This window comes from Enhydra lutris, unplaced genomic scaffold (assembly GCF_002288905.1).
Source record: "Enhydra lutris kenyoni isolate GAN:26980312 unplaced genomic scaffold, ASM228890v2 scaffoldscaffold10, whole genome shotgun sequence".
NCBI lineage: Eukaryota > Metazoa > Chordata > Mammalia > Carnivora > Mustelidae > Enhydra > Enhydra lutris.
This window is the reverse complement of record NW_019154094.1, coordinates 42991796-43018819: the sequence shown is the minus strand read 5'-3', so window position 1 is coordinate 43018819 and position 27024 is coordinate 42991796. Positions and strand designations below refer to the sequence as shown.

Below are 27024 nucleotides of genomic sequence, written 5' to 3'. Positions count from 1 at the left end.
CATGTTCTGGTCCTAGTTCTGCCACTTATTAATGAATGACCATGGTTACAAGAAGCTTTTCACCACCTCACAGGGCTGTTACAGGCCTCAAATGAAAGTATCTATTTATCTCATCTGTCAAGCCTTATAAAAACAAAACAACACATGGAATAGGGAGGGGAAAAAAAACCCAAACAAACAGAAACAAAACTGGAGGATTCCGAAAATATGGGTTCTGGGCCAGATCATCACTGTCTTGCTATGACACACTTGTATTCAAGTCACTTTTTTTTTCTTTCTTTTTTCTTTTTTACCTGCAAAATGCAAGCAATGAACTAGATCAGTGGCTCAAGGACCAATCTGGAGAAAGGGAAGTGAAGCAAAACAACTCTCTTTTTACCGATTTTCTTAGGTTTTCAAAGAAATCATTTGAATGGATTTTACTAAAACAAAACAAAAAAGTTTTATCTCAATTCCTTGCTATGTGTTCACAACAAGAAATGAAAGAACAGGTAAATTTTCAGCAGATTTTTTGAAAAAAATCTCTCTCTCAGTTTTTCTTCTTCTTCTTTTTTTTTTTTTTTTTTACCTTGCATCCTTCACAAGCATGAACTCCATAGTGGAACCCAGAAGCTTTATCTCCACAGACTCGGCATTCAATTGCCATGAGGGAATTGGAAGGCTCTTCATGAGGCTTATTGTACAGCTGAGTCTTTTCAGAATAATAAGGTGGGGATGCAGGCTCCACTTTGATTGCACCTGTGTGCAGAGAAATGTGAGCAGATAATTATCACATGAAAAACTGCTGAAAAAGCTCTATGGCAAGTCGCCATAGTACACCTTACTGCCATAGATTTATTATGTAAGTGTAGAAGCATTATGGAACATGAAAAACAACAACAACACAGGAGAAAGTAGGCTTTGTAACTACAGGCAAGTCACAACACCTCTGAGCCTCACCTGTAAAAATGAAAGGGGGAAGGGAATTAAGTCTGTGGTCTGTGACCCTTCAGAACCAAAGCTCAGAATGACACCCCACAGTATCTGAGACAATTAAGGTTATTTTGCTACACAACGTGCTGTATTTGGCATTCATCACAATATTAGCTTATATATTTATATTTAAATATCGCATTTTAGAAGTATTCTTAAACCACTCTTGGAAAAGAAACACAGAAGGAACACCACTATGAAAAGGTAATGTCATGCCCAGCTTGAAGGTACATGAGAAACAAGAGACCAGGTTTTCAGCAGTGTTGAGGCAGAAAAGGTGGTTTGTAAAATAATCTTTGAGAGAGAGAGTGAGAGAACCCATGGAGAGTAAGTACTCCCCTTCTGCTGGTTAGGATCAGGCCTATTAAATTTCCATATTAGGCTCTAACTGAAAACCACACAAATATAACCAAGTATATTATTTATCTCAAAAAAAAAAAAACAAAAACTAGAAATACAGGAAGTTCTTACTTATTGTCAAGTAATGGTTGCCAATTACATGGTGGTGGCTTTGGAAAACCAGCATATCAGCACACAAAGATAAAAATCAAGGAAATAGCATCATAGAAATTTATTTTATCTTGAAAAGTACCGTTTTGGTTTATCTTGACTTTGATGTTTTGATGTGAATTTACTTAATGGCAGGAAGATTTATCAATAGACTACAATGGTAAAATTTAAATTTGTGCAGAAGAATAGGTTTCAGTATAAGCTGCTCAAATAGCAGAATTAGGGAAAATGAACCAAATTTGCAATTTGGTGATGAGAAGTTATGTAAGGTAGCAAATTATTACTTATTAACTTAAAAGTGACCAAAAGAATAAGAGTTTATACACACACACACACACACACACACACACACACACACACACACACACGATAAACCTGGCAATGCAGCCATGCTGGGAAATGCTCCTAAGAAGGAAAGAAACAAGAAATAGGAAAAGGAAGAGGAAAGAAAATGAGGGAGAAAAAAAGAAAGAATGATTTGGGGTATTTATACACTAATATCCTTTTTGGTATATCATAAATACACAATGTTTCATAGGTAAATGGATGAGTAAATGAATGGTAAGTATCTTTTTTATAGAGTTTTAGTCTCTGGAGCATTATTCCAGTGCTATCGAGAGGTTAGTCCGATTCTAGTCTTAGCAGTGTGACAAATGAAAATAACTATCGTACTTTGGTACTCTTGGAGCTTCAGGTCATACTTATAATCAGCAACCATTGGGTCTGCTCTTGCAAATGGAATGTCTTCGTAGTGTGGAGTGGAAATGCTGGAGAAATCCACAGTGGTGAAAGGTTTGATGTCAAAAGAATGGGAGTGGTCATCCATAACAGAGAGATCCACGGAGCTGATTCCAAAGTTGGTGGGCCAAAATGGCATCTCGGTGTCAACCATGGTAATTTCTGAAATGGAAAAAAAAGAAAAGCTGTGGAGTTCATTCTGGAAAGAGAACGATCTTCTAACAATACACAAGGAGGGAACTGAAAGGGTCTTTGGTGCTGTGCTCTCATCTGGATTATCACAATGAGAGAGAAAAACACAACCACCTCCTGAGTGCTGCCCAGGCTATTTTACTAAAGGAAGGAAGCCACCCCTTACCTGGATAGCATGGCAGAGAACCTTGTAATAGTATCCATGTGGTCAGTGTACCCAAGGGAATGTCCTGCAAACAGCCCTGTTCTCATGATCTCCTAAAGAAGATCATTATATCAGGTCTGTTAACGGTTTTTAAAATTAATCAATTAACCAATTAACTAATTTCTTTAGTTAGATAATTTTTAAAGAGCATAAAGTTCTGGGACAATTTTGCTTCCTTGGAATTAGAGATGCTAAATATTTTTCTCTTTAGGATAAAAATTTTGCTCCCCTATTTGTATTTATAATGGTTTTATGGGACAGAAAATTTGGCATATTAAATTTAGGTAAAAATGTATTCTTTAACTGCATTATAAGGATAATTTTATTCTTAAAGTAACACAAAAATGAATCTTTTTTAAGAAGGGACGATCCCTCTATGAAAACTTGCTCAAATATATACCTTTTCTCTGCATACAGTTTTCCTTAAAAAGGAGAATGTGTTCTCCATCTTGAGAACAGAAAGGTTAGAGATAGTGGAAACATATCTGATCATGAATGAGAGAAAGTCAAAATGACAATCCGCACAGCATTAATTAAACCACCCTCACACCAAGACCACAATGAAACAAAAATGGAAACAAGAAAACGTATAAAAGACAAGGGGAGGGGGTTAGGGGGTTGGGTGAGCCTGGTGATGGATATTATGGAGGGCACATAGAGCATGGAGCACTGGGTGTAGTGCATAAACAATGAATTTTGGAGCACTGAAAAGAAATAAAATAAAATAAAATGAAAAAAAAAAAGACAAAGGTAAAAACACATGGATTCTAAGGCCACAAAATAACTTGTTTCATGCATTGCCTGCTTAGGATGACACATGCCATGTGTGTTTTTCAGTATATGATTTGTGGTCACAGTAAGTGAAATAGAACCCTGAGGAATTTTAGTTCTAACTATTTAATGTGGATGTGTGAGCCACCAGAGGCTGTGGACATTAAACCTTCGTGCCCCAGGAACCTACATGGGTACTTACTGATGTAGATATTCAGACATGTGAACACACACGGTGCCTCACGGGTCCCTGGTTCTCCTGAAACCAATTCATTCTTCAAAGTGGTATGAAAAGAGCAGTCACTGAGTATTTTAAGTGGTAACTCTTGGGTCAAAAACATGAGCAAAGGGCTGTGTGAATTCAGGACTGCTAATATTGGAGACAAAGAAATGAAACACTCATAAAACTCCAGAAGCTCCTGAAATCATAGGCTGATTTATCTTATTCCTAGTTATTTCGCTATCACCTAGCAATGGGCTTGGCTCACAGTAGGTGCTCATATGAAATACCGAATGAGTTGATGAGGCAGCTCTGAAAGTTTAGCAGAACAGGCAGGAAGAGGGGAAGCAAATTAGTATTTACTGAAGTACCCCCCAACACAAGACACATTCTCTTATTCCATAGAACCCAAGATCTTATCTCCACTTTATAGATAAGCCAGGACCAGAGAGGTTAAGTGACTTGCCCAGTGTCCAATAGCTGGTAAACAGAGAATTCAAACTCAAGATTGACCCAGGACCCTATTCATTGTGCATATATTCTCTTTATTCTCGCTGATGAAACTGTTTTATGGAGAAAGGGCTACTCTCCTAGGGGTATCTGTCAGTGGGCCTCTTGTTTTTTCCCAGCAAGCAGAGAGCTAAGGAATTTATTCTCAAAGGCATGAGGTTAAAAATTCCAGTTGTGGTCTTCATAAGGAAAACAAAGTGAAAACACAAATAAGGAGACTGTCCTATGAATGTGCTTCAGGGGTTCCGAGGGGACTCATTAAGGCACCGTTTGGGTTCACATGTCTGAATATCTACACGAATAAGTACCCAAACAAACTTAAGTTATCTGAGTCACAGTATAAACACAACACACAAGAAGAGGAATGTGTACTGGTGATAGCTTAAAGATCATGCTGGGTCTCAATGACACCCAGAAAAACATCTGTGCCTTTAGTGATGGGGAACCCATCAAACTATGCCCTTCGCTTCACAATTCTTCTAAACCTAACTCACCCAGGTCCCTCCACTTACTCTGCCCACCTCCTCAGCATGCTTATTTTACATTTCTTTATCTACTCTGCTCGGTATAAATTACCAGCGTATCAAAATAATCTCTTTTGTCTTGACTGCAATTTCCACAAAACTGGGCTTATCAACTATTTCTCATTATTCCTGTTGCAAAGTTCATCTGTAAGCAAAATAAAGCTTGTCTGAGTTAAAGGTAGTGGACAAGCCACCGAATGAATACTGGGAAATGAAAATGAGAATGCAAAAAAATATCTGTGTTGCAAGAAAAACTGGTTGCTCATCATTTTGCTGTTTTAATTTTGTTTTGTTTCACTTTTAATATACGACTTCAATGACTCCCTGTCGACCAAAGCCCATGCTTCTTACAGGAATCACCCCGAGGGGTCATCTACTTGACTACAAAGTTTTGGAAGAAAATTTTAGTGTTAAAATAGCCATCTGTGTGTAAATGAACAGAATAAAAAATCATGTGATTTTAAAGATATAATATGGAACTCCCTAAAAAATTGGTACCTGTGGTACATTTCATAGCTAAAAGAATGCTATTTAAAAAAATAATTTATTTTCATTTATTTGTTTTTAAAGATTTTATGTTTTTAAAGTAATCTGTACACCAGTGTGGGGATCAAACTTATAACTCTGAGATCAAGAGTTCTTTCCAGCTCTACTGACTGAGACAGCTAGGTATCCCTATACCTCATTTTTATTTTACTTTTTAAAAGTAGGCTCCACACCCAGCATGGAGCCCAGCATGGAACTTGAATTCACAACAGTGAGATCAAGATGGGAGCTGAGATCAAGAGTCAATGCTTAACCAACTGAGCTACCCAGGCGCCCCCTAGACTTTATTTCTAAAAGCAGTTTTAGGTTTACATAAAAATTGAGCAGAAGTACAGAGTTCCCATTTATCCTTTTCCTCTCCTTCCTTTCCCTGACCCCTGAAACACACACAATTTCCCCTATTATTAACTTGCATTTCTCCTATTATTAACACTTGCATTAGCCTGTTATGCTTGTTACAAAATTGTGAACCAATATTGATACATAATTATTATCCATAATTTGCATTCCAGTTCATTCTCTGTGTTGTACATTCTATGGTATTGACAAATGCATAATGTCATGTATCCACCATTACAAAATCATGCAGAAAAACTTCACTGCTCTAAACATCCCCTGTGCTCTACCTATTCATCCCTCCCTCTTCCCCATCCCAACCCCCGCCCCCGGCCCCAGAATGCCGTCCTCTTCTATTAAGGGCATATTAGTTGAAAAGCAGGAGGGGCGCCTGGGTGGCTCAGTGGGTTGATCCTCTGCCTTCCGCTCAGGTCATGATCTCAGGGTCCTGGGCTCAAGCCCCGCATTAGGCTCTCTACTCAGCAGGGAGTCTGCTTCCCCCCTCTCTCTCTGCCTGCCTCTCTGCCTCCTTGTGATCTCTGTCAAATAAATAAATAAAATCTTTTAAAAAAAAAGAAAAGCAGGAGAAACCTTGACCTTTATATATTACACACACACACACACACACACACACACACACACACATGAAATGTCTTACCTTGGCTTTCAGGGCCCTCCCTGACACAGTCCTAACTTACTTTCTCAGTCTTATTTTCCACTAGTGATCGCAGACCCCAATCTCATTCTTAGCATGCCCTGTGGTTAGGCATATCATACTATTTGCCCAGGTTAAACATGCTCTGCATTTTCTAGTCTGCTTATCTTTATTCATGCCAAGGCTGCTCTATCTCCTCCCTCTTCCCACCTCCCGCATCACTATATGTCACAATCCCTCTGTCTTTCCCACAGTGGGAAATCCCACTGTTTCCAAATGCTACTTTCTCCAGGAAACCTTCTGTGAAGTCTCCAACTTAAAAATACTCTCCCCATTCTTTGCGGGATATCCCCACAGCTCTTTGTACCTCTCTTTTAACTCTGATAGAATTATTTGGATAAATATCTCTGTTATCAGATTTCAAGCTCTAAATGGATGGTGACTTAGTATTCTGTTTTCCCTTTAGTCCTCATGCACAGCTGGTCATTTACTAAATGTTTATCAACTGAATGATCATTCATTTTTATGTGAAAATATAAAAAAAAAAAAATAGGGGCGCCTGGCTGGCTCAGTTGGTGGAGTGTGTGACTCTTGATTTCAGGATTGTGGGTTCAAGATCCACATTGGGTGTAGAGATTACTTTAAAAGTAAATAAAAATTAAAACAGGGGTGCCTGGTGGCTCAGCTGGTTAAGTGTCTGACTCTTGGTCTCAGCTCAGGTCATGATCTCGGGGTCATGGGATAGACTCCAGAGTTGAGATCTGTGCTGGGCGTGGAGTCTGCTCAAGAATCTCTCTCTTCTCCTTCCCTCTCTCTCTGCCCTTCCCCACTCATGCTCACTTTCTAAAATAAATAAATAAGTCTTTTTAAAAAATTAAATAAGAAAAGAAACATGCAGAAAAACATTTATAAAAATAAAAGGAAAAAAAATGAAGATACTTTCTCAATAGTTTAGTTTAGTTTTTTTTTTTTTATATTTTATTTGTTTATTTGACAGAGATCACAAGTAGGCAAAGAGGCAGGCAGAGAGGGAGGAAGGGAAGCAGGCTCCCTGCTGAGCAGGGAACCTGATGCGGGGCTCCATTCCAGGACCCTGGAACCCTGACCTGAGCCGAAGGCAGAGGCTTTAACCCACTGAGTCACCCAGGCGCCCCTTAATAGTTTAGTTTTGCTAAGACTTATCTTCCCTTAGAAAAGATGATGATCGTCAGTATTACAAATAAAACACAATTTAAACCGTAACTTCTCCCTTCAACAAAGTATATTCAGTTTTTCTTTTGATAATTTGAGAAGCAAGATTAGGGTCCTATGAAGTTTCTCCCTACATAGAAAAGACAATGTGAGAAAGAAAAACAACTTGCCTATTCATCTCTAAGAAAACATATTACTCAAATACACATTTTCTTTTCCCTTCTCCCTGTCCTTTTTATTCTGGGACATCTTGACCTAAACAATATTACTCCATGGACCATAGTTACTGGGAGGCACAGTGGCTCCCTAAACATTTTATTTTATTTTGACTTAGAGATGGGTCCAGGGAGCCTGTTTCTAATTTCGTCTCTAGAAAACATAAGCTACTGTTTCTGCCAAGCTGTAAGTCGAGTAGGTGTTTTTTTTACTCCATGTAATTACCCATGAAAGAACAAGTGAACAAAATATTTGCATGAACAACAGTCCTTCTGAGGGATAAGTAACAGTGTCTTAACTTTCCAGCTGGGTGACAGGAGTGGGTTGCATCAGGATTTATCCATCAATTTCACAACCTTAAGGTTCCAAGCAAAAGTCTTTGGGCAGACACTGAACAAGGAGGTGAATTTGTGCCATTTATCTTAGACCTTCAAATATGGCTTTACACTGTATTATTTTCAATGAGCAGACTCTGAATAATACTCCAAAGTATAATGTATTTCAAATAAAAATATAAGCAGTACCATGCCAAAATAAAGTAACCTCTCTAACTGGAAATGCATCATTATTTGGGAATATGGAAGTGGGCCAGAAAAGATGGTAATGTAATGTAATGTCCCAGAACTACATTGTTTACCTTTGGGGTCTGATATATTGGTCCAATATAACTGCTGCTCCTTAAGAAAAGGAAACTTCTACTAGAATTTCTGAGGAAATGCTGCATTTCCTCACTACATTATTATCTAGTTACATTAACTAATATTAATAGAACCCTAAATCTTTACTAAGTATTGTGCCAAAAACAACACTTAGACCATTTCATTTAAACCTCACAACAATACTATGAGGTCGGTGTATTCATAAGTATTCTTAGAGAAGAGGAAACTGAGGCACAAACATGGAAGTAGGTAACTTGCCTAAGAACACACAGCTACTAAGGACTAGAGCTGGGTTGTGAACCCAGGTGGTTGAAAACTGCATAGCCAGCACACTTAACTTTCTAAGCTGGTTAGAAAAGACAAATCTCTTCCTGATCTTCCACTTCTATCCTCAAGAACAATTAATTTCAACAAGCCTTCAGTGAACAAGAGGATGTACCAGGTCCAGGAGTTGGGAATATACTATGAAGACTGGGTAATTATCACATAAAAGCTTCATTAGAAAGATGTTAAGCTGGGCAACAGGAGGAGGTGCCAGAAAAAAGCCTTTCATGGATTCTCTAAAACTTAGTAGCTTCGTTGAAGTGGCCTTAAAGAGACACTTAATCACTGATTTTTTTCAATCTCTTCTAATTTGTTTCAGTTTAACATCACAGTACTCATCAATACGGTTCAAGCTTATTTAACCAGCCCCTCCTACTGATTCATCAAATCATTTTGCAGTGTAAATTGACTTGGGTATTTTCTAACTGAAGTCCTCTCCCATGAGGACAGCTGATATACAGAGACAAAAATCATCCTGAAATAGTAGAGTGGCAAAGGTCTTTTTGAGATACTCTAAGTCCCTTATTTGACAGATGAAGGAAATGAGAGAAATGATTTGCCCCTGAACACATAGTCAGGGGCTTACCAAATGAGAATCCAGGTTTCCTGTCTCCTATCCTAGCATTCTCTACACCCCATCATGAAGACATTACTGTATGTAAATATGTTGAAAATGGGACTTTTAACCTATGCCAATTTTCATAGATCCAGATTTTTGGGGGTCTTGATATATAGGAATGACATCAAATTTATGAAGGAAAGAAATCTCATGCAAGTACTCATTTACTGGATGCTAAATTAGTATATGATTCCCCGTAACAGAATTTGTTTCTAACAAAAATTAATAAAATCTGAATTCATCAAAAGGTTTGGGGAATAGTCTAATAAAATGAGCACAGATCAGTCCCAGTTTTTACATAATAAATACAGGCATACATATTTTATTTGCTTATTTTTTGTGGGTTGCTGTTCTGAACATTCACAGTGAAGGTACATGAGCCAGTTACCATGTCAGATACCCTGGGTTTGAATACTGACCTACTGCTTGCCAGTTTTGTGATCTTTTTATACCTAACTAGCCCATCTGTAAAATAATATTGCCTACCTCACAAAGGTGTTGTGAAGATTAAATTAGATAATATATCCAAAACACCTAACAGGTCCAGACACTTAGTAAGTTCTCAATAAATACAATTATTGGCAGCAGCAGTAATTCTTATACTTAACCAGACTATTAGAATCGTGTAAAAGGTGGGCTAACAGCCTCCAGTGCTACCACTAGGGGACAGGAAGAGGAAGAAACACCAGCAAAGTCCTATTGTTCAAACAGGACTACGCCTTCAACAGATGTCCTGTTTTAAAGACCTCTGGAAAAGGAGTCCACAGCTTCTCCTGGTTACTCATTCCAATGTTTAATGGCTCTTCTGTAGCCAGGAAAGTCTAGGTCTTATCTGGCTTGTCTCCAACTGAGTTATACATATGTTAATGATGTTCCTTTTAAAATAATTAAAAAGAAAAAAATCCGGTGAGCAAATAAATTTCGGAAATGCTAGGTCAAGCAAGGTTAAATAGGTTTATGCAGAACTTCTTAAGGCTCATATGCTAATAATTCATGAGAACGTACAAAGGAGAGGGAAGGCACAGTGTGCAACATTTACAGAGTTTCACATTTGACGGAATAGTTGGGGAAGTGATGGTCTATCCTATACTGGAGTTTACAACTTCTCCCCCATTTTTCTAAACATACATAGCTACCATCTTCTGCACATTTGCCCATTACCGCTTGTACGTGAAAAGTGTTATTAAGCTGTCCCTCAGGTTTTCTTTAATTTTAGAGTGACTCTTAAAACAACAAGACCCAAGAGGGAAAGGATTTCTTAAACCATGTAGAAAAGAATCACTATAAAGACTAACGCTGTTTTTATAGAGACGATCTGAAAAGCCTCCAGACACAGGGAGGGGAAAAAAAAAAAAGGAAAGTCCACATAAAGGATCAGAACCAGAATGACTGTGAATGGCTCAACAGCAAACCTGGAAGCCAGAAAATCAATACAGCAAGGTCTTCAAAATTCAAAGAAAAAGTTGTTATTTCCAACTTGGCATTTCAGACTCAGCCAAACAAACCTTCACTCAACTGTACAAGCAGAAATACATTTTCAGAAATAGAGAACCTCAAAAAAAAAAAAAAAAAAAGTCACCCCACAGGTACTATTTCTGAGATTTCCACACCAGAACAAAAGAAAAACATGGGATCCGGAAACAAAGAACTGGAAAAGAGGAGGGTAAAAGGAAGATCGAGGACGACAGATCCCATGCAGCCTGGATAGAACGGAACAGGAAGGTGAAGAAGGCCGTAGGAGATTACCCAAGAAATCAAAGTGCCTGATATATATGACCTCTTAGAGACAGTTTTTATTATGGTCAGAGAGTTGGAGAAAGAACTAGTGATAATCCTTTCTAAATAAAAATGAACAATTTGTCAGTTTAAAAAAAAAATAATAACTCCAGAAAAAAGAACAGGTCTTCAGGATGGGAAACAGAACTGTAGTATACTGCCTAGTGCAACTGGAGCAGGACTTTCAGAGCTGATAGGACATAAACATTGCAAATTATAAATACATCGTGAAGATGTCGGGAAGGACAAGTATGTGTTTTGGGAAAAGGGGTGTGGTGGGGAAGAGCTAACTTCTATCTTCCACTCTAGGAAGTCCATGGGGGAATGGATACAGCTTTTGAAATAGCAGCATACCAGATGTTATTTTAAAGACATAGAGGTAAATTCCAGGAGAAATGTTTAAAATAATTAAAAATGACTGTTTCTAAGGAATAGGAACTGGGGACTGAGGGTTGCTGTTCTTCATGAAAAGCTTTATCCTGACTTTAAAAACTAGGTACAAGTCTTACTTTCGTAGAAGTAAAAATTAAGCTAAATATCTTTTCATTATAATGTCTTCCCATGATTTCACTGAAAAAAGGGAATAAATATATTCCTTGCATGTTTCTCAGTCCTCTTAAAAGGAATTACCATGCAAAAAAACCCTGGAAAAGTAGGGAAAATTTTAATGCAGTTTCAAGTAAAATAAAGGAAAATAAGAAAATATTTTTAATGCTTGATCAACAGTTGGCAGTTCTTTTGGCTCAAACATTTAAAAAAAATCTATCCATCCTTTTCTTTTCCTTTCCTGGTATCATGGATTATGGTCAGAAAAGTGGGAAAAAGACTCTGGATCCCATTAGCAGAAGTATAACTTAATAATAGGTAACAATTTTGAAGTACTTACATGACAGACATTGTACCTTAAAATTATTAAACATGTAATTTATAATTAATTAATGTATATATGTGTAATTTATAAATGTATACATACATATAATTCACATCTATGAATAGTCCTATGGTTTATATACAATTGTTATTACCCCCAGTGGACTGAAAACATTAGACATAAAGAGGTTAAGTGCAGGGAGCCTGGGTGGCTCGTTTGGTTAAGCATCTGACTCCTGGTTTCAGCCCAGGTCCTGATTTTAGGGTCTTGGGATTAAGCCCCACCTTGAGCTCTGTACTCAGCCCATAGTCTGTTTAACCTTCTTTCTCCCCTTTTGCTCATACTTTCTCAAATAAATAAAATCTTAAAAAAAAAAAAAAGGTTAAGTGCCTTGCCTGATGTCACATAGGTAATAGGTTGGATTTGAATCTTGTGTGATTTCTCAAAATAGAGAACCTCTTATTTTGGACACCATGAATTAAGAAAAGGATTAGAAAAGGATTCTTTGCTGTGTCATTTGTTTCTTCAATGTGAAAAAAATACATTTTCATTCTGCCGTCTACTTAGACTATATTAAAACTCAAATCCAATGCTTCTGTGGTTTGGTTCCCCACTGATACTCCCACTGATAACTCTGGCAGAGGCTGAAGGATTCCAATATGTAACTGTATATACACTTCTCCTTATAATGAGTCAGAAGATCTCATAACAAATTCTCAAATTCAGATCAACAAAGGGCCTATCATCTGGTTTTGGAGAAGGCCATGTACACTTATGTTTTTCAAAAGTTCATTTTCTCTTATATGGGTCACATCTTGTTTAGATAGCTTGCTTAATCCAGTCTAGTATCAGGAGACAGGAAAGATTACAGGATCATGCCCTCATCCACAGTCATCATTTCTGCTGTTTCCTGAGAAGCAGTTTCACCATGGTCAAACCCGCTCAAGCTTGGTTTTTTTGCTAAAACTACCGTCATGTGTTTCTAAAGGGAGACGTACTAGTAATTGAATCAACACTAAACCTAAGTCTGTGGAACGGCTAGTTACTCTGGTTTGATTGAAATTCCTACTTTACTGAGCATATACTGGCAGCAAGCGAAGAATGGTGTGGAAGTCAGAAAAAAGAAACTGGGGTGTCCTCTCCAGCTAGCTCTTTCTGCACATTTTGGTTTTGGCTTTGCAGTAAGAGGCTAATGAAAATGGGAGACAGAAGACTGAGTGGAAAGGAAAAAAATAAAGGGTATGGTCCAGGACTTTGTAACTATTCAGAAGGAGGGACCACCAAAGAGATGCGAGAGTACTGTTTCTCTTTGCTTTGTCCACCTCTCAAACATTGTCAAGGGCTTGACATCCTTGCAACCAGGAAAACATAAGAGTGGTAGTGGTTTTAAGTAATGCTTTATTACTGAAGCACCTTGAATAGCTTGAAACTATCACAGAGTGGAAAGCGATTGTCTTACTCAGAATAGTTCTGGCAAAATGATGTGATACACTATGGTCCTATGTACTCTTGTTTTTAATTTACTGTGCCAAACACTCTTAATGAGAAGACAATGGTCTTAAGCTAAACAAATATGAGAACAAAAGTGTCAAAACAGCTGTAGCCAGATTGCCAGTGGTTATGGGCTGATTTGCATATTTTCACTAGCTATCCCATATATTATCTCAAAAATATTACAATTAAATACTACAATGTAGTATTTAAAATATTCATAGTAAACATTTTTCATGTTTAAATACTCTTCCTGAGCTATTATAGCATTATCAAAATATTCTGTATAAAGACATTTGACACAATTCAAAACATTTATTATTAAAAAAAAAAATCTCTTAACTAGGAAGAAAAGGGAACTTCAATAATCTGATAAAGCATATCCATAAAAAAACAAACAAACAAAAACCTAAAGGAGCCATCATACTTGATGGTGAAATATTTAAAGCTTTCCTTTGAGATCAGGAATGAGATAAGCATACTAGCTATCACTGCTTCTAGTCAAAAGTGTACTAGAAATCCTATCCAGTGAAATAAGAAGAAAGAAATGATTAGAAAAGAAAAAATAAAACTAACATTACTCACAGATGACATGAATATATGTGTGTGTGTGTGTGTGTGTGTGTGTGTGTATGTATATATATATATATAGAAATAAAACCCATGGGCACCTGGGTGGCTCAGTGGGTTAAGCCTCTGCCTTCAGCTCAGGTCATGATCTCAGGGTCCTGGAATCGAGCCCCACATTGGGCTCTCTGCTCAGCAGGGAGCCTGCTTCCCCCTCTTTCTCTGCCTGCTTCTCTGACTACTTGTGATCTCTGTCTCTGTCAAATAAATAAATAAAATCTTTAAAACCCATTACAATTAACAAAAGAATTTAGCAAAGTTGCTGGATATAAGATCAATCAATATTCAAAAAATGAACTATATTTTTATAAGCCAGCAACAAACAGAAAATAACATCTTAAAATGATTTTTACCGTAGTGTCAAAAACATCAAATAAATACCTAGGGGGAAAAAATCCTAGCAAAATATGTGTAAGACTGCTATACTGAAAATTCAAAAATATTATTTTTTAAAAAGTATTTAAATAGATGAAGGGATACACTGTGTTCATGAACTGGAATACTCAATATTTAAAACTGTCAATTCTCTCCATATTTATCTATAGATTCAGGAAAATTATAATCAAAATACCAGCATTTTTGTGTGTAAAGAGACATGATGAGTCTAAAATTTATATGGAAATTCAAAGAGCCAAGAATAACCAAGACAATCTTGAAGAGAAGAACAGCACTGGAGGATTTTTACTACCAGATATTAAACCCAATTATAAAACTACAGTAATTAATAAGTCAATCAGTGCAAGAAGAAAAACAGACCAATGCAACAGGAGAGCAAGTCCAGAATCAACCCCACAAGAATATGGTCACCTGGTTTATGACCAAAATGTCCCCATAGTATAGTGGGGAAAGGATCACTTTGTCAATAAATGAAGTAGGTCAATTACACATCCACATGGAAAAAAGTGAATCAACCTCTACATTAAAACATACACAAAAATCAGTTCCATGTGGACTAAAGATCTAAATGTGAAATATGAAACAGAAGAGTTTTTAAAATAAAAATTAAGGTAACACTTCATCAGGGACACCTGAGTGGATCAGTCAGTTAAGCTGCTGCCTTCGGCTCAGGTCATGATCCCAGGGTCCAGGGATTGAGTCCCACATCAGGCTCCTTGCTCAGCAGGGAGCCCGTTTCTCTCTCTGCCTCTGCCTGCCACTCTACCTGCTTGTGTGCTCTCTCTTTTTCCTCTCTCTTTCTCTCTGACAAATAAATAAGTAAATCTTAAAAAAAAAAAAAAAAGAACACTACATCAACCTTGGAGTTGGCCAAGATTTCTTCATAAACACTTAATAAAAAGCACTGATTAGATAACCTGGACAATATTTAAGATTAAAACTGATTAGTAAGTAAATGAAAAAGCAATACACAGTGTGGGAGAAGATATCTGCAATATATACATTTGACAAAGTATGCTTTATTTTTATTTATTTAACAAAGTATGCTTTAAACTCATATCTAAAGTACCCAGTATAAAAATGGGCAAAACACTTGAACAGGCACTTCACAATAAAGAAGAGCCAAAAAGGTAATAAATGTTTTTTAAAGTGCTTAACTTTTTATATTAGAGAAAGAAAAACAAAATTACAATGTGATACTACCATAAACCCATTAGCATGGCTAAAATGAAAAAGAAAAAGAAAATATGTAAAGATGTGGACCAAGTGGAACACTCCAACACTGCTGGGTATAAATGGTACAGCCATGATCAAAACCATCTGGTAGGGTCTCTTAAAGCTGACCACACCCTATGGACCATGTATATGGCTAACAGAAATGTGTACCCTTGTTCGCTGAAAGACCTATATGAGAATGTTCCTAGTTGTACTATTTGCAGTAATGAAAAATACCTGAATGCCCATCAACAGTAAGACAGATATATTGTGATATATTCACAAAATGAAATAAAGTAATAAGAATGAAGTACAATTATACTCAATGTGATTAACAAACAAATGCTGAGCAAAAGAATTCATATACAAAAGAGTAAACAATGTTAAGTTCTATTCATATAAAATTCCAAAATGGGCAAACTAAACCATGGGTTAGAAATTAGAAGAGTCAGCGGGATTCCAGAGGGCTGGTATTGTTCTGTTTCCTTATCTGAATGTGAATTACACATTTCACTCATTTGTGAAAATGATTTACATAATTCTCCCTAGGTATTTTATGTTTCAATAAAAAACTTCAACAGGAGGGATGGGTCGGAGTGGGAGTTGATAGAAGGAGAAAACATGCAAACCAAACATATAAGCCAACAAAAACTCTTTTATTTCTGTTAAAAAGATTTGTTACAGAATTTCTAATGTATTTATTTAAGAATTTTTCTATTCAGAAGTTACCAAGTGGTATTAAAATCAGTCTCAATAAACTACCTATATTTCTAACTGCCTTCATTGTATAATAAAGGCTAAATACATCTTCGATTAAGATGGTCAAGTCAGCATCAACAGGGCAGGAAAAAATTCAAAGGGTGCAACTTTTTATCCTAAGGAGTATTAAAAGTTACATTTTTGCTTTAGGTATGCTTGACTTATATGTACCGCCTCTTCTGCTTTACAAGAACCCTATATTTCTTTTAAAATCTTTTCCCAAATACTAATACCTACAACAGGAGTCCTGTGTTTGTGAAGTTAACATGTTTGGATCAGTTGTCTTTTAAAACATTCCATTTAAATGAAATGAAGTCTGTGGCTTAGTGCAAACTACCAATTTCATGATGAATATTTAATTTGTTTGTATCAACAATCTATTTCATCAACTTTTTGTTTTAGAAGAGTTATCATCATATTTTACTACAGTATTTCTCTTCCCGAAGCCTCTCCTTGTTTTACTTTTCTTTGGTATTTTACTTTCTCAGTATCTTAATCTCAGTACAAGCTTGATCAGTAATATAAAACCCAAACAATCTCAAATCAAGATAACCAATTACCTAATACTATGTGCAAGGTATTTTTCAGGCCTCACAAGAAATACATTATAACATAGTTCTTGACCTTGAGAAGCTTACCAAGGTGAAAGATGTTTAATAATAGCAGGCAGAATACAGACCAAACTAGTGAGAGAGACAATGAGTGCTCTAGAAGTGTAGAGGAGAAAAAGACCAACATGTACTGAAATAATCCAGGATAACTACATGGTAGAAATGGGTTTTGAATTGTGAGGATCATGTGGGATGATTAGGATTTGGATTATTGTTGATAAACGTATTCCAAGTAAAAGATATTTGTCTCTACTATCCAGCATGACCCTTATATTACCTGAGTTTCCTGAGACTGAAATGAATATGGTATCAAAATGATTAAATTTGGGGTTAAAAAAAAGGACATTACTTGCAAACTGGACCGATTTCTTGGCCAATTGGGTCATCTGTTTGGGTCATTTGTTTGTATCTTGTAATTGGCTAGAGATGTGGTTGTATCAGTAGTAAAGAGATTTCTTTGTAAATGGCAGAGATTTCTATGTATATCTGGCTATTCTTATATCAGACAGACACATTTAGTTCTTTTCAGCATCATATTTTGCCAATTAAGCAAACTTGCCCAGACAGTCTACATAATAGGTCTAAATTTTTAAAACTAATGGCAGGATTTTAGGTGAAGTGGAAGACAACAGTAAAGTAATATCCTACCATCTCACATTTAAAATATTCAATTGATAATGCCAACTAATGAATGTTTTACTTTTTCCAAAAGAGGTGACTTAATTCAATGAAGTAAAGTGAACCATGGTGCTCACATGTCTAGCACCAACAAAGAATATTAGAACTGCTATTCTGTCTCTGAGTTTTGTCACTGGTTCTTTGCCAAAACAAGAAATTGAACCGAGGTTTCTTTCTTCTGGAACTGTGATTAATAATATGTATCTATCAGATAATATCTAAATATTCTGGGAAAAAAATGCTAAGGAAAAGATTGTAAGCAAGTAAGAACTAAGTGTGACTTAATTAACTATAGTAACAGAAAACTTTGATAGCATGGACACTGAAAATCTGTATTATCCCAAAGTTGTAACTTCCATTTCATGGAAGACAAGACAAAACTAACATTTGCTGGACACCTGTTACATATCAGGTCCTGTGCTAAGTGCTTCTTCACAGATTCGGTATTGGTTAATCAAGTAAGTTGTTTCCTTAGCACTGCTAGCAAATAAGTCCCCTAAAATTTCAAATGAATACTGGAAGTATCAAAAGGTAGGCAGAGGGGTGCCTGAGTGACTCAGTGAGTTAAGCCTCTGCCTTCAGCTCAGGTCATGATCTCAGGGTCCTGGGATCAAGCCCCGCATTTGGCTCTCTGCTCAGCAGAGAGCCTGTTTCCCCCTCTTTCTCTGCCTGCCTCTCCCCCTACTTGTGATGTCTCTCTATGTTGAATAAATAAATAAAATCTTAAAAAAAAAAAAAAAAGGTAGGCAGATTTGCAAAAGAAGCCAGGCATTTGGATAAGTCAAAAACTGTGATATTCAAATTAATATTCAAATAATACTCAAATAATGATAATCCAAACCAATGGAGGGATATGATTCAAATAACTGTATAATAGGCAATTCAAAATAGATTTGTATCTGGTTTTTAAGATAGATCATGTTGTTGGTTTGTTTTTATACCAGCATGGGTTTTAGAACAATACAATAGCATGTACACTAAACTTTTGTTTTTACTTATCGAACATATTCTAGTGCCTGACCTCAGGAGGTGGTGAGGTACAGCAGCAGGTCAGCTTGGAATTAATAAGACAACGATAAGAGCTTATTATGTACCTATTATATGTTAGATACTTGTGGAATAAAGAAGAGAATAAAACATGGGTCTTGTCCTCAACAACTATATAACTTGGATTAAGGGAATATATAAAACAGAAAATATTATCAGGCAGTCTCCAATTAAGGACTAAACAGTGTGATACAGACCAACGCAGAAGAGGGGATTTTATTATTTTATTTTAACAAGTATTAATCAACTGGCCATTTACCAATGTCCCAGGCATTTGGGATATACGTGAATGAGCAAACTAGACAAAGATCCCTGCCTTTATGGGGTTGATATGCTAGTGTGAAAAAGTGGACAATAAGTACAACAGATGAGTAAATTATACAGTATGTTAGAAGATGGTGAATACTTAGAAATGAAACCATGGAGCAGGAGGAGGGAAAGTGACTTAAGTGAAGTGAGGAGCTGCTGCTGTAGGGTTGTGAGCTGAGTAACAGAGCTGACTTACATTTTAACGTGATCCCTCTGCATGAAGGCTGACACTAAGCAGTCAGGAGGTGAGGACAGAGGCAGGACAACTCGTCAAAGAGTGGGATAGCAATCCAGGCAAGAGACAATGGCTTGGATGAGAGTACTGACAGTGAAGTGGGGAGAGGTAATATATTCTAAACATATTTTCAGTTTAGAGGAACAATTAACAGTAACGTATTAACAGGAGGTCTTGTGTCGTGGTGGTTACTTGAACCCGATGTTGAAGGACGGGGGATTTGAAAAGTAGAAGAATTAGGAAAGGCATTCCAGGATGTGGTGGGCTTAGAGGCAAGGGTGAGTCTGGCTTATTCTTGGGACAATGTGATTAGTCCAAGTAGAAAAAGGCAGATCATTCTCTGGGGTGTGGAGGGAAATAAAATACACAAAGTGGAAATGGATTATACAAAGCTTTCAAAGCTAGGTGGAAGTGTTTAGACTTCACAAAATTCACTATGGGGCACTACTTGTATACAGTAAGTGCTCAATACATACTGGAAGTCTGATAGGCTTTGAGGACCACTTATCTTGCAGATTAGACTGGATGGCTGAACGTCTCTCATTTAGAAAGTCAGCTAAAAGGCTGTACATGAATCCCAGTGTGTGGTCATAAGAAATGATATTCCTTATGGTAACTGACAGTTGACTGTTTTAAATTTACTTTATAATGCAAACCATTCACCACTTGTAGGAACTTCAATCTTGTGTTGGCAAATCTCTTACCTGATAAAAATTACATGGGTCTAAACACTGTGTGCTCAGCTAGCCATACGATCTTAATTCTGAGGTTACTGGAGTTGGACAGCAGTTGCTATCAGATGTAAATGTAATTACTGTGTCTCTAAATTAGTTACAGGTACAAAACTGTATCTACCAAAAAAAAGGTAATCTAGTAGAGGTTTACAGAAACTTAGTTCCATCTAAATGAGTCTGAATCATTCATTCATATCACATTTATTTTTGCAAATATTCAACACTAGTAGATGGACATGAGGCATTTGCTGGGACAACTTTCTTATGCCTAATTTAAGGCTGTCCAAAGGAAGCTAAAATAACAGAACCCATGTCAGTTCTGTTGCTCTAATACAATGAAGACATTTACTTGGCTCAGATTTCCACTGATGCAAAGAATATATGCTGTATAAGGAGCTATGATGATTTTAGAATTTCCTATGGGTTACCTTATTCAAGTTACAGGTGAGAATGTTGACAAAGATAGTAACCTATGACAAACTATCAGAGCTATAAAAATTATTTTCCATTTGACAACCTCTTTTATACAGCAATGAAGAGTTTAAATGGATAACTAACTGCTGTCAGGTAACTTTCAAAACAAGTTGTACTCCTTAGGGATGCCAGGGGAAAATAAATTTTAAAAATTTTTAAATGCTGTTTTCTTGCAAGACTCTAATATACATGACATTTGTTTCTGGTGTTTCCTATAACTCATAATTTGGGGGGAAGTACAAGAGAAATGACAGTTTTTGGAAACACAGTAAGGAGATTCTGAGAGTCTTGAAATCTACCAAATCTACTATGTCCTGGTGATCAGAAAAGAGATATGAACAGCTAAATCAGAGAAATAAATGATAAAATAGAGCCACACTAAAAAAAAATTAATATGAACAATAGTAACATTCTAGAAAAAGGCCCTGAATCATTATTAATGTGAGATTATGAAATTTACAGCTGTGTCAATTACCTAAATCTTCATCATAAAGAATATTATAATCTAAGATAGTTTTTCAGTGTCTCGGAGAAGAAAACGTTTAATCACTATTTTCATTTATGGCCCAAGAATGATTTCAGTTTTTGGAAATCCAATCTTTTCTGAAACAAACATTAACAAAAGTGGGAGGTAACTGCCCCATTAAAAAAAAAAAAAAAGTCTGACAGAAAGACACTCTCTAAGTATGATTATTTCCTTATCAAAATATTCAGGTGAGGTCATGGGAGAAGCCTCATCTCAGTAAAAAACTGCCATTATTTTTTTTTTAAAGATTTTATTTATTTATTTGACAGAGATCACAAGTAGGCAGAGAGGCAGGCAGAGAGAGAGGGGGAAGCAGGTTCCCTGCGGAGCAGAGAGCCCAATGTGGGGCTCTATCCCAGGACCCTGGGATCATGACCTGAGCTGAAGGCAGAGGCTTTAACCCACTGAGCCACCCAGGCGCCCCAAACTGCCATTATTTTGATACACAAAGAATTCTGCAGTTTTCCCCCACATATTCCCTAAAATGCTTCTAAATTAAGATATTGTATGTTTTCTGTTCCATCCATAAGTGATTAATACTAGAAGACCAAAACAATAAACTCTATATAGGACTTCAGATGGGCTTTTGCAAATATTGTGTCATTTAATCCTTGTAATAACTCTGTATTTCTATTGTTATATGTGGAAACGGAGGGAAGAGAGGATAAATGGCTTACTCAAATTCACACGGAACATACATGGCCAGGACAAGACTTGTAGTTGCATTCCCTGATACTACCTGGGTCCCTTTAAACCTCTAGAAAGGTGAAAACTTTGGTCAATTATTTAATGCTTCCAAATATACAGTTGCCTGGAGTCTTGCAGAGGCACAGTTTAAGTACCCCCCCCCCATAAAAATGGCGGGCAATCACTCACTCCTATCTCAGGAGAGGCGCTTGTTTCAAAGGATTGTCTATTGCAGCATTTATCATGCCTCCAAGGCATATTTCCATTGCTCAATCAGCTCCAAAGGACAAGCGTGTCATCATCTTTCAATGCTCTGGTGCAACACTTTAAAATTATAGAATTCACACAGGACTAAGTCTGGCATGAAAAGTAGGAGGCATATTCAGCTTGAATTTGTGGAAGCTTCCCTTCAATCTTGCCAATTTTTACTAGGAGAGATGGTTTCAGAGCCAGCATAGGGTTACTTGGGGTTACTTGAGGAGCTCATGATGAAAACGGGGAAATAAGATAAAGGGGGGCTCAACAGTGATAATGGAGCCCAGGAAAAAGCACAGAACTCCTATTTGGGTAGAGTGGCTACATACATTTTTTAATCTCATGATATGACCAATATAGCTTGGACATTCACATTCATCAAGACACTTTTTCTTCAAAGTAGCACCAAGCTACTTGCAACAACCCCCAAGACCACCTTGCCTACAGTGAGCAGGAAGGAGCACCAAAGTTAATTACCATATTAAAGCCAAATCCTAAACTCTACCGTGTTTCATCTCTGATGGCCTCAATTTCAAGTTTGTTTGTTTGTTTGTTTTGGCAAGGGTGGAGTAAATAGTGGTCATCTACACAATGCAACTGAAGTTAACAACCATAGGTCTTTGGCCTTTAGGAATAATATTTTCAGCAGAACACCACTTAGAAATAAGAAGTAATCAGATACCATATAAACAAAAGTTAAATTATTTGTACAATATATAATTTTTAAACTGCTAATAATTCTGTACCATGTTAATTAAGAAGTAAAGTACTGTATTAGTCTTGGAGGGGATTTGAGACTCAAGACAATTAAACTCTGGCAAATACAAATCATAAACATATAGAGATTAGTATAGAATAGAAACTAACTTGAATCACAAAACTATCTCTTACCATACAAAGAATTTTTCCTCAGTTAACCTAAAATATTTGTTGTACTAAATTCTGGACATATTCCTTGCAAACAGACTTAACTACCAACTTTTGACTCAAGAACTATTTCACACTATAGCTAGGACCTTCTGCCCTGACGCAAGCTAAGTTAGTAACTGGAGAAAGACAGCAATAATTTTTATGGCTTTTAAAAAAATAGAAAGCAGATTTTATATAATATAATGAAACAAAACTCCTATTTAAGAGGCACAGATGACAGATAAATATATTGAATCAAATCACCGTAATAGAATGAAACAGTATTTCAGGAAATATTTTTTCTTATTTTTTAAACAGCCTGATGTTTTAACAAAAAAAAACTGTGACTAATATGTTCAAACTTCAGACTTCCAGAAAAATTAAAACATTAAAATGTAAAGCCATTCATTTTAACAACAAAGTGTCTTAACTGTAACTCTTTAGCACTTGTATTCTAAAACACCAATCACACTAGTTAACAGGTTCTATTTTTATGCAGTATCTATGAGAAAAAAATACGTAGAAATAGAGAAATAAATATGAAACAGTACAAAACAGAAGAAGCTGTGCTAAGAAACTCCAGTAGAAGGAGCTGTAGAAATGAAGAACTTACATTTTGCAATGGCCAAGAAAGGAATTTTGAAAAATGAGGTATCTGCTTGAATCTTATATATCTGAGTACAAGCAATAGCTAATCAGTTACTTGGTATGCAATAGGCATTTAGGGACATTGCTTCCTTTATGTGTAAAATGAAATGCTTGGAATAGACATTCTCCAAGGCCCCACAATCTATTCTACAATGCATTAGGCACCATGCTAGAAATACAGAGAAGAATATAAGTTGGTCCTACACTCTGGAAGCATACAATTCTTTGGGAGAGATAAAATGTACAAATATCTAGATTTCAAAATAGAACTAAGCATGCTGAGAGAGCTTTAAGAGGAATAAAAATGCTATAGGTGGAATAAAAACTGCCTGAGAGATACATACCATATAAGACTACGAAACGGGAAAAAGGGATCCCCTCGGGTATTCTAAAAAAAATCCTCAAGTATATTTGGGAAGCACATATAAACCAAGGAAATAAAAATGAATAGGATTTTAAAAAATATAAATATACCTTTAATGCCTACTATTCAGGAACTAGGAGCCATACACGGAGACATACATGGATTAGTTTAGGTTTCTTCTTCAAAGTTCTGATGCTTACAACTGAACACTAAAACAGCAAACTAGGCATTAAAAGACTGGACCACACACATCTCATACTAGAATATAACCTGGAAAACAATCTACAAGAGCAATTTCATCATTCCATAAATACCCAAAGTAACCCAACAGCCATATCTGGAATTGACTTTACCTTGTGAAGTGCTTGCAGACAGTGTATCAGCAAAGGAATCGCTTTCTGGGCCAATAAGAGAATCTCCCAGAGTTTCACCCATAATAGCATGGAAGAGGGCTTTGCTGTAATTCACACTGATATTTTGTCTATTTCTTGCAAAAGACCAATCCACTAAAAGAAAAGGACTTGCAGTAGTAGAACTTGTGAGCATAACCAATGAGTTAAGACATCAGTTTCCAAATATTTCGGAGAGGTGGGAATTAATCCACAAAGGACCAGGCCTGAATTGGCTGGCACTGTCCTGTTAGAGAGCCAGCTGTGACAAATGTGGTGTCATAATGTTGCTCACTGCTTTGGCAAGACTTGGTACATTACAAGGAAAACATTGCCACACTGTCTCGCCAGTGACCCACATGTTCTTTGTCTTGTGAGGGGCGTGAGTTGTACAGTATTTAGAGCTATCAGAGCAAAGAGATTGTTCAGTGTTCGACTGCTCCCTAAATGGGAAACTTTACATCTCTGGGTTATGAAATACCAGATAAACTTACTAGGACAAAGTTTTTTTCTAGCTGCCCATCCCTGGTTGAATCTCTAATCTTATTACCTGAAGGAAACTATTTAATTCAAACAAGTACTTGTATTTTAAAATCTGGCATCAGCATGCCACTGAAATGTTATTTTCTGAGGCACTGGTTCCAGCCCTTGACAAAGGCCAAAGTGACACTGACAAATCCTAGAAGATTAAATAGTTGAGAGATATAGTTTAGATTTGATCTATCAGGGTTTGCTTTTTTAAAAACTCGATAATGAAGTTTAGCCATCGCTAGCAGAGGCAGTAACACTGCACTAAGGTCTGAGCATAGCTGATGTTTCAATGATAAATGCCATGTCATAACAGCAAAAGTGGAGTTCTCTCTGAGAAGAATAATGCATTAGCAGAAAGAAAAAATAGGCTCACACTGATAGGTTGACAAGGAACTGTGGTCAGTTTTGTAATCAGGAAAAAGCTGGCTTCTTGCTCAAGGCCTTTGCCCTTTTTGGCAAGGAGAAACACAAGCAGTGCCAAACTTCAGTGTGGAAGCAGGTTTCCACTTGTCCCATAAGTGCCCTGATAGAATTGCAGCGACTTGTGGATTTAATCAAGATGCCCCCACATAGGGCGATGGATCAGATGGCAATAATTCCCTTAGACTTATCCTAATGTTCCCCCAAGTGGCATAAGTATCTATCTGTTCCATCTACATTGAGTAACTGGTCATTCTGCAAGGGGACTAGCAAAAGTTTCCCTGTTAATCATGGAGCAACAATTTGGTGGGGAAAATGCATACTTGGGCCTTCACAGCACAGAATAAAGTGGAGAGTTGGGTGTTTGTATTGCTTAAAAACCAAAAAGCATTTACTAAGGTAGTTTGAGTTAAAGCAAACTTCTTGGCAATCCAAAATTCAGAGGTAATTACAGGTGTGTAGGATTAGTTTTGTCTATATTCAACTTGAACTATCAATAAAGGAGTTTCTCCTTCCCTCTCAATGCTGGGAAATTTCCTCCTATTACAGACACGATGATAATAGTTAAAAGTATGATTAGTCTAAGATTTTTGGTTAAATATAAGGATGGAACAAAATCAATTCTAGAAGTCAAGGACAGTTTTCTTCTTGTTAATAAAACAGAACAAAAATTTAAGCCCATTCTGCTTACAGATAATGTCCCAAGATGTGCTTGCATCTGGAAGGCAAATTTCAGCTTTCTTCTTATGAAATGGCAGTTTCTCCCTCAATTCCCTATCCTCTCTTCATTCTAGGTCTCAGATTCCAATGTCTTCCCAACTTAAAAGAAAATGAACAAGTTTATTAAAATGTTAAAAATTATGCCAGAGTATAAGAAGGACAAACAGGCAGAAGGATACCATTCTTAGAGTGAAGCTCTTTATAAAAAAGTCTAACACTCTGTTAAGAAGATGAGAAAACAAGGCCCCCAAATGACAAGTACATTCTCCAGGTTAAACAGGTAGGTAGTGACAGATGTGGAACTAGAATCTAGGTTTTTTAGGTGTCTAATTCCCAGGCCAGCCAACTACCGGTCTTCCCCAACTTCCACTCCCACAAGCATCTAAATTACGTCTTTTAATAAATCAGTCACCAAAGGGACAGAGTATAGGGTGTTATGGGGATAATATGTTAACTCTTTCACAGAATTTCAGTCAATAACTGTGTCATTAATTTTTCAATACCCATGGATATGGAGTTGGTGTGGGGAGCTTCTCAATGCCTTTTTCTCTCTTATTCTTACATTTCTTCAATGATGATGTAGGTCATTCATGCCACATAATTCTATCTGGGGAGATCACTTTCAGCTTCTGAGGCCAACAGAATTAAGCTGGTCTTCCAGTTGGTTAGTGGTCTCTTCTGCTATTTTGGACAATACACAGGTCCATTCTTTCCAACTATCATCAATGGGACTAATTTCTGGATTCTTCACCTACTATTACTTCTATTCTCTTTTTTTCTCCCCTCAGATACCATTCAACTTGTCCGTCTACCATTGTAGCTATCCCTTCCAAGCCCCTAACTGTTCTCACTCACACTGTACTTTAGATATTCAAATATAGAATTATTTATAACAGCTAATTATTCCTTAACATCTGAATCTAATGGCATCTATTCCCCTTGCACTATATTATTTGAGAGCAACAACCTGTCCTATTCACTGTATTTCACTCCTTTATTTGTTCAACAGATGTTTATTGGCAAAAAATGAGAATACACTGGCAGGCCTTGAGTTAGGGGCTGGCTTACTGAACAAGATGGATGTATTCTTATCTTGTGGATTTCAAAGCTAGTCAATAAGCAAAAACTACAATTTTATCAACAATTTTTATCAACGTGGGGACT

The 27024-nt window shown here is 36.8% G+C and overlaps 1 protein-coding gene across 1 annotated transcript in view; it reads right to left on the bottom strand.

Moving 5' to 3' along the window:
* LOC111144031 (peroxisome proliferator activated receptor gamma) overlaps window positions 1–24328 on the bottom strand; it is a 70310-nt gene extending 45982 nt beyond the window's left edge. Inside the window, exons 1-3 of the mRNA XM_022498101.1 lie at window positions 24154–24328; window positions 2155–2382; window positions 569–738 (exon numbers count right to left, since the gene is read on the bottom strand). Coding sequence (XP_022353809.1) covers window positions 569–738; window positions 2155–2382; window positions 24154–24235 — 480 coding nt within the window. The 5' untranslated portion in view covers window positions 24236–24328. The remainder of the gene's footprint in view (window positions 1–568; window positions 739–2154; window positions 2383–24153) is intronic.
* Between the last annotated feature and the right edge of the window lie 2696 nt (window positions 24329–27024).